The sequence below is a fragment of the Loxodonta africana genome, chromosome 1 (genome assembly GCF_030014295.1).
Source record: "Loxodonta africana isolate mLoxAfr1 chromosome 1, mLoxAfr1.hap2, whole genome shotgun sequence".
In the NCBI taxonomy this organism is placed as follows: domain Eukaryota; kingdom Metazoa; phylum Chordata; class Mammalia; order Proboscidea; family Elephantidae; genus Loxodonta; species Loxodonta africana.
In genome coordinates this window covers 37985343-37998059 of record NC_087342.1, presented here as the reverse complement: position 1 = coordinate 37998059, position 12717 = coordinate 37985343, and the positions used below count along the sequence as shown (strand labels likewise).

At 41.3% G+C, this 12717-nt stretch overlaps 1 protein-coding gene across 12 annotated transcripts in view; it reads left to right on the top strand.

The window, feature by feature from the left end:
• Positions 1-12717, top strand: part of EXOC2 (exocyst complex component 2) — a 330347-nt gene that overhangs the window by 31869 nt on the left and 285761 nt on the right. For 9 of the 12 annotated variants that reach the window (XM_064279792.1, XM_064279793.1, XM_064279791.1 and 6 more), the window contains exon 2: positions 7788-7947. In XM_064279792.1, the coding sequence (XP_064135862.1) occupies positions 7830-7947 (118 nt within the window). In that variant the 5' untranslated portion in view covers positions 7788-7829. Of the gene's footprint in view, positions 1-1055; positions 1158-6763; positions 6882-7787; positions 7948-12717 lie in introns of all 12 variants that reach the window. The other 3 variants (XM_064279801.1, XM_064279798.1, XM_064279802.1) reach the window with 3 other exon arrangements.

Here is a 12717-nt window from a genome sequence, read left to right as displayed (position 1 = left end):
TATATTGTCCCTTTAATCATTATGTAGTGTCCTTCCTTATCCTTTGTGGTGCAGTTAACTTAAAAGTCTGTGTTGTCAGAAATTAATAATTGCCACTCCTGCTCTTTTTTGAATGTTGTTTGCTTGATATATTTTTTCTATCCTTTGAGTTCTAGTTTGTTTGTGTCTTTGAGTCTAAGGTGTGTCTCTTGTAGGCAGCATATAGACGGATTGTGTTTTTAAAATCCATTTTGCCACTCTCTATCTCTTTATTGGTGCGTTTAGTCCAGTAACATTCAGCGTAATTATGGATAGGTATGAGTTTAGTGCTGTCATTTTGATATCTTTGTTTGTGTGTTGTTGATAGTTTCTTTTTTCCACTGCATTGTTTGTGCTGAGTAGTTTATATATTGTCTTTTCCTCTTCTGTATTGTTGTTGATTTTGTTTCTGGTAAGTATTTTTGTGTGTGTGTGTGTTTTATTTTGATGAGTAGGATTGTTAGTCTCCTTTGTGGTTACCTTAGTACTTACCCCTATTTTTCTAAGTTTAAACCTAACTTTTATTTCTTTATATCACCTTGTCTCCTCTCCATATGAAAGATCTATGACTACATTTCTTAGTTCCTCTTTATTATTTTAATGTTGTCGTCTTTTTCATAATGACATCGCTGTTTACCTGTTTTGAGCATTTTTATCTTGAGTTACTTTTGTGATTTCCCTGTCTGGGTCAACAGCTGATTGCTCTGTGTCCACTGTTCTAGTTCTGGTATTATTATCTTCTAACCACAGAGCTCCCTTTTTTTTGTAGTTTGGGTTTGGTTTTTACAAATTCCCTAAACTTCTGTTTATCGGGAAATGTCCTAATTTCAACTTCATATTTGAGAGACAGCTTTGCTGGATAAATGATTCTCGTCTGGCAGTTTTTTTCCTTCAGTGCTTTATGTAAGTCATCCCATTGCCTTCTTGCCTGTGTGGTTCCTGCTGAGTAGTCCGAGCTTATTCTTATTGACTGTAGGTGACTTTTTGGTTATTCCTAGCTGCTCTTAAAATTCTGTCTTTATCTTTGGTTTTTGCAGGTTTGATTATTGTATGTCTTGGTGACTTTCTTTTAAAGCCTACCTTATGTAGAGTTCAGTGAGCATCTTGGATTGGTATCTTCGCATCTTTCACGATATCAGGTAAGTTTTCTGCCAACAAGTCTTCGACAATTCTCTCTATATTTTCTGTTATCCCTCTCTGTTCTGGTACTCCAATCACTTGTAGGTTATTTCTCTTGATAGAGTCCCACATGATTCTTAAGGTTTCTTCATTTTTTAAAAATTCTTTGATCTGATTTTTCTTCAACTTTATTGGTGCCAACTGCTTTATCTTCAAGGTCACCAATTCTGCCTTCCTCTTGCTCAATTCTGATCCTCTGACTTTCTATTGAGTTGTCTAATTCTGTAATTTTATTGTTAATCTTTAGAATTTCTGATTGCTGTCTCTCTATGGATTCTTTCAGCTTATTAAATTTTTCATTATGTTCTTGAATAACTTGTTTAATTTCTTAAGCTCTTCTACCTGTGTGTTCCTTGGCTTGTTCTGTGTATTGCCTGATCTCCTTCCTTATGTTTTGAAGAGTTCTGTTTATTAATCTTTTGAATTTTGCATCTGGTAATTCCAGGAAGGCACCTGCATCCAGAAGATCCTTTGATTCTCTGCTTTGAAAGTTTGTTGAGGCACATAGTCTGTGTCTTTATGTGGTTTGATATTGACTGTTGTCTCCAAGCCATGTATAAGTTATTTCTTAGTTTATTTTATGTTTGCTTACTGTTTCATAGTATCTTGCTTTGTTTTGTTATGGTATGCTCAAATGGGTTGCTTGAGTGAGCTAGCTTGATTATTCTCAACTTTGAAGCTCTAACATCTTGTCACCAGTTGGCTATATGAGCTTATGAGTCCATTCACTTTTCTTATGTGGATTCAGCTCAGGTGTCCAGGTAGCTGGCCATCAAGTGTGTAGTACAGGCTCTGTCCTACAGTCTTAGAGGGGCAGGGGTGTTTGGTGTAGGCACCAGTATCTGGCTGCAGTTGGGGGTCACACTCTGAATAAGGCAGGGGGCTGAGAACCATCCCCCGAGTGTCTCTGAAGAAAGCGTATCCCTGTTCCCTAGAGCGTACAGGTGGGTGGATTCTGCAGACGGACCATGGGCCCCCAGTGCTTTTGGTTGTAAGGACTGGGAGGTACCGGTTATCCTTGGACCTGGACCTCTGTACAGGATGGCTGGGTGACCTGAGTGGAGCCACTGGTCATTATGCTTCTGATATGGGTAGGCAAGGACCCTGTTTAATAGGCAAAGTAGTGTCAAACATCAAACACCCACCTCTCCACTGCACAGCTTAAACAGTTTCAGTCTGCCAGCAAGGGCCTATTCTCCTGAAATAGGTCCACACAGGTCCATGCAGGGGGAAAGGTATTCAAAGTCTACGGACCGTTTATACCTGGACAGGAGCCACTTCTGTCCTGAGCTCCCCAGGTTGGTGGAGTTCGCAAATTATCCTTTCCCCCTGTTGTGAATTTATCCCTCCTCCAAGTTCAGGAGCATGGCTCAGGGTACTCAAACGGGCCTATCTCAGGTTCAGGGAAATCAACAGCCGCTGAAGCCAGCTTGGGGGCGGGGGGCACGGTAAAATATACGCAAGTACTTAGCTTTTGCTGAGAGCGCCGTTCTTTTCTGGTTCCAGAGGTGTGAGTAGGCTGTGTAGCTGGCTGCTTCTCCCTGAGGAAACTGCAGGCGAACGCTACTACCAGCCTGCTGCAGCCACCCCGGGCGTGGTGCCTTAGGGATCCCAGCCATACAGGTCTGGCAACATCTCTTTGCTTCTGAATCATCTCTCTCTCTCTCCTCTTCCGCTGTGTCCATTTTCTAACTTTGCATTTGATGTTCAGGGCTCCTTGCTTGCCATAAATATAATCATTTCACTTGATTTTTGGGGTCTTTGTTGTAAGAGCATCACTGGAAGCATCTGGCTATTTCACCATCTTGGCCCTGCCTCCAGTTTTATAAGTTTTGATATAGGGAAGTATGAATCCTTTAACTTCCTTCTTTTCCAGGATTCTTCTAGCTATTTTGGATTCCTTGCATTTCAATATGAATTTTAAGATTAGCTTGTAAATTTCTGCAAAAGAAGCCAGCTGGGTGTTTGATAGGGCTTGCATTAAATCTGTGGATCCACTTGGGAGTCATTGCCATCTTAATGTTAAGTCTTCTAGGAAACCCTGGTGGCATAGTTGTTAAGTGCTACGGCTGCTAACCAAAAGGTCAGCAGTTCAAATTCACCAGGTGCTCCTTGGAAACGCTATGGGCAGTTCTACTCTGTCCTATAGGGTCGCTATAGGGTTGCTATGAGTTGGAATCTACGTGACAGCAGTGGGTTTGGTTTTATTCCATGAACATGGAGTGTGTTTACATGTGTTTAATATCCTTTAATTTCTTTCAGTTGTGTTTTGTAATTTTCAAAGTACAAGTTTGGCACTTTTTTGTTACTTCCAGATGTATATTGTTAATGCAGAAAATAGTTGGATAGTAGATTTTTTACTTTGTCATTAATGCAAAGTGTCGGATAACAAGGTAGTTGATAAGTGAGGAGTAGATGTAATGAAGGCCTTAAGGTACCTGGCAGGTTTATAAGAGGTGAGTGCGCTTATGTAGTTAGAGTGTAGGATGAATAAAGGAAATAACTGAGTGTGAAGTAGGAAATTTGGAAGAGTCTAGTTGTGACGGTATTTTAATGTGGTATTAAGGAATTTGTAGTAACTGGAGAGTGCCTATGTCCCACTGAGCTCTTGGATGTCATAAAAGATTTTTAAAAAAACATGAATGATATTGATGAGCTCTTCATTTTGGAGAATTAACTCTGGTGTTCGCTTAGGATAGAATGGAGTGGAGAGATAATAGAGACAGAATAACCAGTTAGGAGTTTATTACAGTTTTTTGGGAGAGAAGATGAAAGCCTGGACTGGTAGAGCAACAATAGAATTGAGAGGAAATGCGGACAAGATAGGGTTGCTCTCAGTAGGAATCGACTAGACAGCAACAAGTTTGGTTTTTGGTTTGGTGGACCAGATTCCGACTGTTTGATTCAGGGCATGTGATAAGGGAAGGAGAGGATAAGCTTGTGTTGTCTAATTTGGATTACCTGGATGAACAGTAAGGAGCTCTGGTGATGCAGTGGTTAAAGCAATCGCCTGCTAACTGAAACCACCAGCGGCTCCACGGGAGAAAGACCTAGCAGTCTGCTTTCATGGAGGTTTACAGCCTCAGAAACCCTATGGGGTCACTATGAGTCGGAATCAACTCTATGGCAGTGGGTAGGGGACGAATAGTGAAGTCTTCTGGGCCTTCTTTTTGCTGTTGTTGTTTTCCCATTTTGTATGTCTTAAATAAATGTTTGTTTCTATCAAAGTAATGCATGCATATAATAAAAATTTATGAACAGAAGTCATTTTCCTAACCTGTCTGTTTCCCCCAACCCACTCACAGAGGCTTTCACCCCAAACTCATTTAGCTCTCTCCTCTGGCACCTACGTCCATATTTCTAGGTATGTCTAATGTGCCATTTCTTGACAATCAGTGTTACACATTAGCTTTCAGTCTCTCATTACGAGATGTAAAAATTTATCACTCTGTTTCCCTCCTCATATTCCTCCACCATAACACCTCCCACCCCAACATACACCTGTCTGTTTTGGCCATATCACAACCTTTGGATAAACCAGTGGTCTGTTCCTGCATTATTTCCATTGTCATCAGGTCAATTCTGAATCAAAGCAACCTTATAGAATAGAGTAGAACTGCCCACAAGGTTTCCAATGCTGTAAATCTTTACAGAGGCAGACTGCCACAAATTTCTCCTGTGGGATTGCTGGTGGGTTCAAACTGGCAACCTATCAGTTAGTAGCTGAGTGCTTCAACCGTTGTGCCACGAGGGCTCCCCCTACATTATTCCAAAAGCTCGTTGCTGTCGAGTTGATTCTGACTCATAGGGACTGTAAAGGACAGAGTAGAACAGTCCCATGGAGTTCCCAAGGCTGTAAATCTTTACAGAAGCAGGCTGCCACATCTTTCTCCTGCAGATTGGCTGGTGGGTTTAAACTGCCCACATCTTTTGGTGAGCAGCTAAGTGCTTTAACCACTGCACCACCAGAACTCCCTTCTACATTATTAGTGGTGTATAAACCTTGTTTCTCCAAAGCCATGCATTATATTGACCATGTTTTCTATTTTGTGTTACTCTTTACCTTTCTTGAAGATTTCAGGAGCTCTTATTCTTGGATTGATTGCTTTTCATGTTCTTTTATGGTTAAATTTTTTTTTTTTCTTTCAGTATATTAATTTGAGATCAAAATTTAGAGTTTTTTTTCTTTTAGTTTTATTGTGTTTTAGGTGAAGTTTACAGTGCAAATTAGTTTTTCATTCAAAATTTTATACAGAAATTGTTTTGTGACATCAGTTGCAGTCCTCGCAATGTGTCAGCACTCTCCCCCTTTCCTCTTCCACCCTGGGTTCCCCGTGTCCATTCGTCCAGTCGTCCTGTCCCTTCCAGCTGTCTCATCTTTGCTCTTGAGCAGGTGTTGCCAATTTGGTCTCCTATACTTGATTGAATTAAAAAGCTCGTTCCTCTTGTGTGTTATTGTTTGTTTTATAACCCATTGCGTCAAGTCGATTCCAACTCATAGCAACCCTATAGGACAGAGTAGAACTGCCCCAAAGAGTTTCCAAGGAATTCCTGGTGGATTTGAACTGCCTTTTGGTTAGCAGCCGTACTGCCTAACCGCTGTGCTGCCAGTGTTTCCGTTTGTTTTATAGTCCTGCCTAATCTTTGGCTGAAAGGTAAACTTTGGGAGCGGCTTTGTTTCTGAGCTAGCAGGGTATCTAGGGGCCATAGTCTCAGGGGTTCCTTCAGTCTCTGCCAGACCAGTAGGTCTGGTCTTTTTTGTGAATTTGAATTTTGTTCTACGTTTTTCTCCCACTCTGTCTAAAACATTCTATTGTGATCCCTGTCAGAGCAGTCGGTGGCAAAGTTTACAATATTTTTGATTTTTTTTTTTTCTGTTCCTTGTATTATCTCTTTTCCTTCAGGATCTTTTTGATTGTTTTTCGTCTCCCTCTTAAATATTTTTCCCTGTCCTTCCATATTTTAGAGTGAGGCTGTAAACAACTGATTTGAATCAGTTTGTGAGTTTGTCTACAAAGGGTATCACCATTAAGTGCCATGATGGGAAACAGGTCTTTATTGGGGGTAGGGTGGGATATTACATGTAAGGATGGCTCTTCAGCTTCTCCAAAGAATAATATTCTAGTTATCTTCCAAGACTGGACAGGGTAGAAGTGGGAGAGGAGGGCTGATTCAGGCAGTCCCTCGGTTATAAACCAGTGACTTAAGGGCAACTTTTACTTGCCCTTTAATGTTATGTAAATTTACCCTCACTTTGAAAGGATTGCATGAACCAGTACTCTCAACAAACTCTTCATCACAGTCACCTTCATTTGCTCCGTGTGCAGTTTTTAAGTTATTGGAAAGGCTTCAGCCTTTTTGTGCACTAAAGTAATGCTAAGTAAGAACTGTATGCACCAACTCCGACTCATCTACAAATTATCAGAGACACTCGAGAACGAATCTTGTTTGTAACCCCGGACTGCCTGTATACCTTGCTGACAGCCTTACAGTTGCAGGATAGGGGAAGAGGGCTGAGCATTTCCATAGTTTGATATGTAGGTGTATACCTAATCACTGTTTTCAGCCTCCCCCTAACCCTTCTAGCGTCCCCGTTGTGCTTGGTGTTTCTGAGTCCTGAGGCTGTCTGTGCCACTGGAGCCTTGGTGGCACAGTGGTTAAGAGCTATGACTGGTAACCAAAAGGTAAGCAGTTTGAATCTACCTGGGGCAGTTCTGCTCTGTCCTTTAGGGTTGCTATGAGTCGGAATAAACTCGAAGGCAACAGATTTATTATTTATCGGTTGCCTACTAGGTATTAATGCTATATACTCTGCTGTCCAGTAATTATTCTACCTAATCTTTATAATTTATGAAACAGATTCTACTATTAACCCCATTTTACAGATAAAAATATAGAGGTGTAGAACAGAATTAGTAAATTGGACCCCCCCAGACTCGAATACATACTCAGATAACTCTAGAAACTGTACTTTTACCAGCTCTGTTGTCATCAGAACAGTTAGCAAACTCATGCTTCCACCTGCATGTCTGTCTTCCAGGTTTGTAAGAATTTCATTACTTTGATTTGAGCACATTAAAACAATGTTACTATAGTAAGTACGGTACAAAACTGTAATACTAAGTAAAATTCAATACACCTGTGGAAATACAAATGTGCTTTAACTTCTCTGAATGTAATTAATCTGAATATCCTCCGTAAATAACTTGGAAGTAGAACTTTAAGTGAATAGTATATGAAAATGCTTATCACAATTCCTGATATATACTTGGGATTCAGCAGATGTAGGCATGGAGCTGAATACTGATATTAGATTCTCTCTGACATTATATTGTAAGTTCCTAGACCCAAAAACCCAGTTTTCCCTTATTCTACTGATGTATTTCTTGCAGCACTAACTCAAACCCACTGCCCTAAATAAACTTAATGTTCAGTAGATCTTGACTGACAGGCTATGTGACAGCTAAAAAACTCAAAGTTATATGTTTAAGAATTTTTTTTGGGGGGAGCACAGAATGTCTACCATTCTTATATTTTTAGTTAATGCCTATTTCATTTGACACTAATTTTTTTTCTTTTTATTTTAACAGATCGCTTATATACCTGGATCACCATTTTATTCTAAAATCATTATGTCTCGATCACGACAACCTCCCCTTGTGACGGGCATCTCTCCAAATGAAGGAATCCCGTGGACAAAGGTCACAATTAGAGGGGAGAACCTGGGAACTGGTCCACCTGACCTCATAGGTGAGCTCACCTACTGTGCTGTTGCACACACGTTACACATACTTTTATGGTGGGCAATTGTGGCAACATAAGTTATTTTGAAATTATGAGGATGATAGATCACATCATTGTGATGAAGGGGTTATTTGTTTCTCTTGATTTTTCTGTTAAAATCTTATTTTTTTTATTTTTTAAATAATTTTTATTCTGCTTTAAGTGAAAGTTTACAAATCAAGTCAGTCTGTTACATATAAGCTTATATACACCTTACTCCATACTCCCATTTACTCTCCCCCTAATGACTCAAGCCCGCTCCCTCCTTTTAGTCTCTCCTTTCGTGTTGGTTTTGCCAGTTTCTAACCCTCTCTACCCTCCCATCTCCCCTCCAGACAGGAGGTGCCAACAGAGTCTCAAGTGTCCACCTGATACAAGTAGCTCACTCTTCGTCAGCATCTCTTTCCAGCCCATTGTCCAGTCCCTTCTATGTCTGATGAGTTGTCTTCGGGAATGGCTCCTGTCCTGGGCCAACAGAAGGTTTGGGGACCCTGACCGCCAGGATTCTTCTAGTCTCAGTCAGACCATTAAGTCTGGTCTTTTTCTGAGAATTTGAGGTCTGCATCCCACTGTTCTCCTGCTCCCTCAGGGGTTCTCTGTTGTGCTCCCTGTCAGGGCAGTCATCGGTTGTGGCCGGGCACCATCTAGTTCTTCTGGTCTCAGGATGATGTAAGTCTCTGGTTCATGTGGCCCTTTCTATCTCTTGGGCTGATAGTTATCGTGTGACCTTGGTGTTCTTCATTCTCCTTTGCTCCAGGTGGATTGAGACCAATTGATGCATCTTAGATGGCCGCTTGTTAGCGTTTAAGACCCCAGACGCCTCATTTCAAATTGGGATGCAGAATGTTTTCATAATAGAATTATTTTGCCAATTGACTTCGAAGTCCCCTTAAGCCAGAGTCCCCAAACCCGTGCCCTTGCTCCGCTGACCTTCGAAGCATTCTGTTTATCCGAGAAACTTTTTTTTTTTTTTCTTTTGGTCCAGTCCACTTGAGCTGACCTTCCGTGTATTGAGTATTGTCCTTCCCTTCACCTAAAGTAGTTCTTATCTACTAACTAATCAGTAAATAACCCTCTCCCACCCTCCCTCCCCACCTTGTAACCACAAAAGTATGTGTTCTTCTCAGTTTATACTATAAAATCTTTATTTTATGAAACCTTGTAGATATTGTCATTTACCAATTCCTGTCCTTCTTTGGAAAGTTTCTCCCAGCTGAGAATTGCCCCTGTTTCCTCATCTTGGATTGTTCTGACTGGTGGTGTCACCCAGTGCGGTACTCATGGTGTCACACCCACCCTTCCCAGGGTGCACAGGGTCCACAGGTGAACCCCCCCAGCGGGAAGGGCAGCCCCCATGCAGGGCCAAGTGCTGCACTGTGCACCCCTGCCACTTCTGACGTCACCTCCCGCCCCCCGTGGTGCCCCACAGTTCCTCCCTTCTCCCATTGCCCAAGGCGGAGACCCTTCTTTCCACCCAGTGGCAGGTGTTGTGGCCCAGCTGCTGGCACCCTGACAGGTGGGTGATGGAGGGGTGACCAGTTAATGCACAGGGTATCAGGTGACACCAACACTAGTGACACCGCTCCCTTGGTGGCCTCTCCCCGGCACTGCCAGCCAAACTGCCACAGCAGTCCCTGGGGTCATTTTGCTGTTACTCCCTCTGACAGTGTCAGGGAGTGCAGTCCACACTCCTGCACCCTCATTGTGATGCCACTGCCTTCATCTTAGAGTGCCAGAACAGCCCCCTGGCTATTTTTACTCATTTGTTTTCCCCACTTTGTGCAGCTGTCTGTAATCTTTCTCAAGTGCTCTGTGACCCATGCCTCTTCTCTGTTTCTTGTTACTCCTCAAATCCTGTCTCCTGTTGGTGTCAGTGCCCCTCTGATCTTTTAACCTCACCGTACCTGAAGGGGGCTCTTCAGGCTCACCAGCATGCATCCTTTCTGGGACCTATGAATTCTGCTTGTTTCCATTTCTCAGCCCATGTTGATGCTGCCCACTGGCTCTTTGCACAATAGGGATTTGAATACTCTGCCCCTTATTCAGACTGCTGAATCATCTGTACCTGTTGTGTCCTGCCAGGGCTTTAGATTTACAACCAACAAACTCCCTTCAAATTAATTCCCACTGAAATTAATCCATCTTTTTATTTAGAGATAGCTAGATTTTCTTTTTTTTTTTTTTAGATAGCTGCTGTTAAGTTGACTCCAACTCGTGGCAGCCTTACCTTGCCGGGTCCTGTGTTACCCTCACGGTCACCAGCATGTTTGAGTCCTTTGTGGATATTGTGCTGTTCTGTCTCACTGAGGGTCTCCTTCACCCTCACTGGCGCTCTCTTTCACCAAACATGATGTCCTTGTCCAGGGTTTGATCCCTTTTGATGTTCAAAGCAAGCAAGTCAGACAGTGTTCTTTTGTGATGTGTAAGATTTTCATTGACGGATTTTTGAAAGTAGATTGCCAGGCCTTTCTCCTTAGTCTGTCATCGCTCAACTGAAACATGTCCACCATGGGTGACCTTGCTGGTATTTGAAATATAAGTGGTATAGGCTCCAGCATCACAGGAACGTGCGAACCACCACCGTATGACAGACTGACAGACTGGTGGTAGATCTTTTCCCTGAAACCAAAACCAAACCCATTGCTCTCCAGTCGATTCTGACTCAGACAACAGTATAGGACAGAGTAGAACCACACCATAGGGTTTCCAAGGCCATAATCTTTACAGAAGCAGACTGCCACCTCTTTATCCCGCAGAATGACTGATGGGTTTGAACCGCACACCTTTCGGTTAGCAGCTCAGTGCTTAACCACTGTACCACTGGGACTCCTCTTTTTATTAAGGGCCCCCGTAATATTTATATATTTAGAGCAAGCTAAATTTTCTTTTTCTGGGTATTATTTTTTTTCCCCAATAGATTTTAAATTAAAGGACAATGAATGATAGCATGTTATTTACCCCCCCTGCATACTGTAGGCACCCTTTACCACGGACTCCTTCTCTGAGCATTTGTGTCTGTCAGTGATTTTCAGTCCAGGCTTGTCTGAATTTCCTCTAGAACTTAAACAAAATGCTCTGACCTGCTAGTCTCTGTCTCTGTTGGCAAAACCCAATCATTGTGTGTTCTTGTTACTGTTACTATTTTTAATATGAATGGTAGGGAAAGAGCAAATTTTAAGTATAATCTTATTGGTCAGTTGCTGATATTTTCCTGTAAACTCCATATTAAGGTATCCAAATGCATTCAGAATGAAGAAGGGACAGATTTTAGTGTATGCTACTGAATATATATTCTGAATTCCCACATAAATTTGTTCACAATTTATACATCCTTTTGACTCATTTCTGTATTTATGAGGGCCACATTGGTAAAAATTATGAGTTGGAATTTGCTTTTCCTTCATTTTAACTGCTGGTTAACAGATAGGTTTTTTCCCACCCAGAAAACCTTTAAAAAGAGAAACTGAATTGAGTTTAGCAGTATGTTTAGTAACTGAGTTTTTTTTTTTTTGTTGTTGTTGGCTTAATGTCTTTCTTTCCTTTTTTTTGTTTGCTTATTGTAATATTTTATTGTGTTTTTATTGTAATAATTTATTGTGTTCACATTTTCATTATTTCTGTTCTGGTTGTTCCATTTCCATTAATCTGGCTTCCCTGGAGCCCCTTGCCCTTACCTTCTCATCTTTGCTTTAGGGTAAATATTGACTGGTCTCATACAGGTGATTTTTTAAAGGAACATAGTGCTCATGGATATTGTTTATGAGCCAGTCCGTTATTTAGCTGAAAGGTGACTTCTGGGTGTGGTTTTAGTACAGAGTTTAAAGGGCATCTCAAGGAGATAGTCTCCAGGGTTCCTCTTGTCTCTACCCATCCATTAAGCCTGGCCTTTTTTAAGAATTTGAGTTGTACATTTTTTCCCATTCTACCTGGACCATCTATTGTATCCCTGGTCAGAATGGTCAGTAGTGGTAGCCGGACACCATCTAGTTCTTCTGGTCTCAGGATACATGAGGCTGTGGTTTGTGTAGGCTGTTAGTCCTGTAGATGAGCTGCTTCTTTGAGTCTTTGGCTTCCTTCTTTCCTTCTTGCTTCGGATGAGTAGAGACCAATTGTTATATCCCAGATTGCTGCTTGCAACCTTTTAAGGCCCCAGAGGCTACTCACCAAACTAGGATGTAGAGCATAATGCTTATAAACTATGTTTTGTCAGTTGATCTAGTTGTCCTAGGAGACTGTGGTCCTAAGCCTTCAAATCCATTAGACCAATCCCATGAGGTATTTGGTTATGTCTAGGAAGTATCTGTAACTGTACCTCCTAAGTGCTTTATTTTATATATGAATATATAGGCAACACACACATACATGTCTATACATATGCCTACAAATATGCCTATATGTGCACACGTACCTTTCTATATAAATATATGCACGCGTATTTTTTATTTATCTATGTAACCACAGACTTATCTTTTGGTTGTTTTTCCTGTAGTTGCTAGTTTGTATATGTTACAGTATTTTCCAAAAAATGCCACTTGTTCTTGTGTGTTTCTTATTATCATCATTTACCTTGGTTAAGTTGTGCACACTTCACCCACATTTGGTACTGCCTTTCCTATCACCAAAAATAGCAAGTATCTACTATGTAGAGAGTGATGCCCCCCCCATCCCTTTTAAGCACCAATGGATGTTGATTTCTGTGTATATACCTATTCTTGTCTTCTTATAAAACCGTGATCA